This window comes from Palaemon carinicauda, chromosome 13 (assembly GCF_036898095.1).
Source record: "Palaemon carinicauda isolate YSFRI2023 chromosome 13, ASM3689809v2, whole genome shotgun sequence".
Taxonomy (NCBI): Eukaryota; Metazoa; Arthropoda; class Malacostraca; order Decapoda; family Palaemonidae; genus Palaemon; species Palaemon carinicauda.
In genome coordinates this window covers 41,011,697-41,016,696 of record NC_090737.1, presented here as the reverse complement: position 1 = coordinate 41,016,696, position 5,000 = coordinate 41,011,697, and the positions used below count along the sequence as shown (strand labels likewise).

At 37.0% G+C, this 5,000-nt stretch overlaps 1 protein-coding gene across 1 annotated transcript in view; it reads left to right on the top strand.

Annotated features, from left to right (window-relative positions):
- The first annotated feature begins 4,411 nt into the window (after window positions 1-4,411).
- LOC137652295 (uncharacterized) overlaps window positions 4,412-5,000 on the top strand; it is a 133,190-nt gene continuing 132,601 nt past the window's right edge. The window contains exon 1 of the mRNA XM_068385607.1: window positions 4,412-5,000. Coding sequence (XP_068241708.1) covers window positions 4,922-5,000 — 79 coding nt within the window. The 5' untranslated portion in view covers window positions 4,412-4,921.

The following is a 5,000-nucleotide window of genomic DNA, read 5'->3' as shown; positions in this document are numbered from 1 at the left end:
CACACACACACACACATATATATATATATATATATATATATATATATATATATATATATATACATATATAAATATATACACACACATATATATATATATATATATATATATATATATATATATATATATATATATATATATATATATATATATATATATATATACATATACAGTATACCTACGGACTCATACAAACGGCAAAAAATTAGCAACCCATTTACTTCAAATTAGGAATATTACAATCCAGATCACTAGTCATTGTTGAATGGGAAGGAAGGTTGCCGTTGGTATTTATTTGCAGTGTAACATAGAGAAATGAGTTGATTGATTTTAATATCCTCGACAACATCAAGCTTCCTATACCCATCTCAAAATTTAATATTTTTTATAACTTGTCAGAAGGAGATTGTGAACTATTCACGGCCGGTTTATTCTGTCCATTGAAATCAATGGGATGCTCTAGATGGCTGTTTATGTAGAAGATTTGTTCCATATTCTTGCCTTGTTTATCAAGATAGCTGATAGTAAATATAGTTTTCTGAGTACATGTCTGTAATCTATTTATTTATTTTCTATCTGATATGAAATTCCTACCTTTATCAAGTGGACTGCTTACTTGATTTTTTTTTTTTACAGCTCTTCCCCTTTTTTTACTTCTGTTCTCTCTTTCCTATAAAACTGCTTTTGTAATAACCTGCCAGGAGTATCCTTTCCTGAATGGAGATACCTTAATATGGTGGAAAGGTTTGTGGATTGCCATGAATAGCAAAGCTGTACCATTCAGGGTCACCTATACTAAGTTGGTTTGCTGAGAGCGATCAGATGAAAATCTCCCACCACCACCAATCCGTAGTCAGACCGCGTGGTGATGAAAACTGTCCAAACCCCTGATATAAATAAGGACATATATGAAGCCTTTTGTCCTGCAGTGAACTAGAAACAGCTGCATTTGAAGGCCGCTCATAAATGGCATATATATATATATATATATATATATATATATATATATATATATATATATATATATATATATATATATAAATATATATATATATATATATATATATATATATATATATATATATATATATATATATGATTAACGCCCAAGCCCTCTCTTCTCCCAAACTAGGATTAGAGAGGGTCAGGTAATAGCTGCTCATGACTCAGCAGATAGACCTACGTACTCCCCCGAAATCTCTTATCCTTAGCTCACAAGGATTGTGAGGTTACAGCGACCGAAGGAACTAACGAGTTTGAGCGGGACTCGCTCGAACCCCAATCTGGTGATCACCAGGCAAAGCAGTTACCAACAGGCCACCACAATCCTTGCTGTTGTTGGGTATTCAGTAAATTCACAAGGTTTCTTTCCCCCATTGACTCCTCCCACAAAATTAAAAATCTAACGGGCAAAAATATTCAAGGTACTCATCTTGAGAGGTATAGAGCGGTAGCACATCTATTTTAGTATCTAGTAAACCATGTTTGAGATTATTATGACACTTGCCACTTTATTCTTATGCTTTGGCTTTATTTGGAAGAAACACACACGACAAATTTCTTTCCAATAATAGAAGTTCAAATCATTCTTACTTGTTTTCCATCAAACTAAACTTATCGATCAGAATTGAGATTGGCCGTTCATAGACGTTCGTTGTAAGATGAATACTTCTGCAGAGAAGCATTAAGATGAAGCACGTGACATTACTTGACTTTTTATTATTATTATTATTATTATTATTATTATTATTATTATTATTATTATTATTATTATTATTATTTAAGCTACAACCTTAGTTGGAAAAATCAGGATGCTGTAAGCACAAGGGCTCCATCAGGGAAAATATCCCTGTGAAGGGAGGAAATAAAGAAATAAATAAACTAGATATGAAAAATAATTACTAAGATAAATATGAAATGTCTTAAGATCAGTAACAACGTTAAAATATATCTGTCATATAAAAACTATGAAAAGAGACTTACAGTATGTTGCTTAACATCGCTTCTTCTATCCATCCCGTTTTGTTTAAAGATAACCTTAACTTCTGATGTTTTATCTATGACGTCCGGATGGAGTGTCACACATTCAGTTTTCTTCGCAGGTTATCGTTTCGACACCTCACCTTTTAACAAAAAGGACTTTGAACTTTTGACACTTGATCTATTGAAATTTGAGGTTACAATGACAGTTGACCTTCTAAGCGTGAAATTCAAAAGTACATCTTGTTTATAGCTTGAAATTGTACAGCCTTATATCCTGTATCCCCCTTTTCTGTGACTATTTGGCCCTTTATATAGATCTTTGCCTCGTTTTGGTAACACGAGCTTTCAATTTTACTTTTCTGATAACTGTTTTGTTTATCTTTGATGAAAAGTAAATAGTTTAAGGACATAGATATAATAACATAAAGTGTTCTTAATAAAATGCTTTCGGTATCACCGTCTTTCTACAATTTTTTTTTAGATCTTTAAAATATCTCGAAGATATTTCATAATTACATTACCAAATCGATTAACAGACAATCAGACTCTACAATGAACCAATGAGATCTCTGATTGACTAGGTATCTATTTTCCAGAAACAGTCTGAAAGACTAAATTTTATGAAATATCTGTTATTAATTCTTAGGATATTGATATTTATAATGATTTCAAAATACTTTTATTGCCTCCATTTTACCTTAGCAGCAAATACAAACATTAATGAAATTTATAATTTCACAACCAATGGAATGCAAATGTCGTGTCAAAGGCACATTTTCGAAAATTATTTGAGAAGCACAAATTCAATTTTTTTTTTTCGTAAAGGTATTCTATTTCGAGAAAAGATACCGTCATGTTGCTCTTGAAAGTTGAAAAGAAGGATTGCTATTTGCCCATACAATATGACTTCATACGTAGTGTTGACTTTAAATCTACAAGGAATATATTTTTCTCTCATTCAGATGCATTTTAGCAGAATCATTGGGGACTCGTAGGGTATGGGCCATGATCTAAATTTATGATCACTGGTAACACGACCTCACTGTCGTCAGCAGCCATTGCCTGGCACCTCCTGGTCCTGGTCCCAGCAGAGTTGAAGAGTGATCTTAGGTTCTGATGATATGTACGTTTGGTTTTAATAAATGCGATAGCGTACTGGTCTGTCATCAGCTTCTGCTGCCTTTTAATGACTTTTAGATTACACGTTATACTCACCGTCGTCCAACCTGGGACCAGCCTCTCTCTCTCTCTCTCTCTCTCTCTCTCTCTCTCTCTCTCTCTCTCTCTCTCTCTCTCTCTCTCTCCACTAGCCCTTATATGTCTGTGGAAAAATAGTACCTCGGTCAGAGCTATGGGATGACGTGGAAAGTCCCTGGAATCTAGACTTGTTGTCTCGAGACTTGTTATTAATGTCATTTTCGACGGCATGGCAACCCCAGTACATTAATAATGTTATGAAGAATGATAGAGTAGTCGTTTCCATTGGCTGGAATAATTTATACGTTTGGTTAATCTGGCTGTAACATGTCTGTTACTTTATTAAATTGTGAGATAACCTATTGCTACAGTTCTATTGTTTTAGGATAGCTAAGGTGTAAGGTTCGTTTTATGCTGTGCACAATCAAGTACCATCCAAATATGATTTTTAAAGTACATTCTCATATGACTATTGCCAAATTGTTATAGGAGATAGTTTCTTTATTGCTAACAAGGACTAATAAACGTGGTTATCATCTATTTCTAAGTCGAAACAGATTTCCTTTCGGAACTGTTGTTTAAAAAGTATTTAGGCTAATAATTATGAAAAGATGGACAAGATATCATAAGAATAAAAGAATGTCAAGGAAAGTGATTCAATGAAGAGACTTCTGCCTAATAACTTGTTTTCATCCTGAAGATTCATAGTTCAATAACCTAATCATTTTCCATAGTGCCTGTTCTCCGAACCCTCCACCCACACTTTCCTTTCTCCAGAGCCCTCAAGGAACCCAGCCTCGATTTCCTACGTCTTGGTACTTTTTATCATTTTGTAATGCTGCCTTACCACTCGCTAGTCGTTTTATTACTTGCTTAGGGGTTTCTTTCCTTTCTCTTCCATGCGCCCGCCAGTACCTGTATCACGCCCCCTATTAGGGATGAAGGCACACCCCCTCAGTCCAGTCAGTCATGCAGCTCCTCCCGTTATCTTCTCTCGTTTGGGCTCCCAGGTAAATGTTCAGCGATCCCGATAGCAGTCTGGGACCCTATCGACCTTACTGCATGTCAGTTCATGGGTCTTCTTTAAAGCATTGAATTGAACTCATGACTGTAGCAGTTGGATGTGAGTGGCGGAGACGTTACAGGGGTGGGCGTGTCAACGATTTTTAACTCCACCTTGACCAACTAATAGCTAGGCCCCTCCCACTTTTCTCTGAGTCAAATACGACGCACCAGAGGTTGGTGAGCTCAGTGGCCGCCCAGAAATGGTGGTGTGGGAGTTATTGGTGCTGGTGTTTCGCATATTGTGCTTCAAACCGGCCGTTATCGTCTTCTGAGAGAAATAGAGAGAGAGCGAGCGAGCAATCATGGAGAAGAAAGGCCTCGACCCCACCGACGTCTATTAAGAGCGTTGCCTCTCATTTTTCTTTTTTTCCCAGAGGCAAAGAAAAAAACTCATTTATTGGCATCTTTTGCTAATTTACAATTATCAGCAACAACACGAGCATTAATTCTTCACAGAGTTGACGCTGGTGTCTCTCCCATCCATCTCTACTGCACAGCCCAAACTGCCTGCCACATCTAATCTCGGGTCGGTGCCGTCGCCCCCAACTGCAGTTAGTCAGTCAGTCACTGCTGCCGCTCTTCCACGCTCCATTTACCATGAGTTTCGCTCTGGATCCTCTCGATCCCACGGGTATATACTGATGGCTCCTCGGCAGCCGCCAGTGCTTCCTCAGTCATGGCGCCAGCAGCCTCCTCGCCATCCATATCATCCTCGCCACCAGCATCATCGGCATCGCCGCCGTCGACGTTTGCTA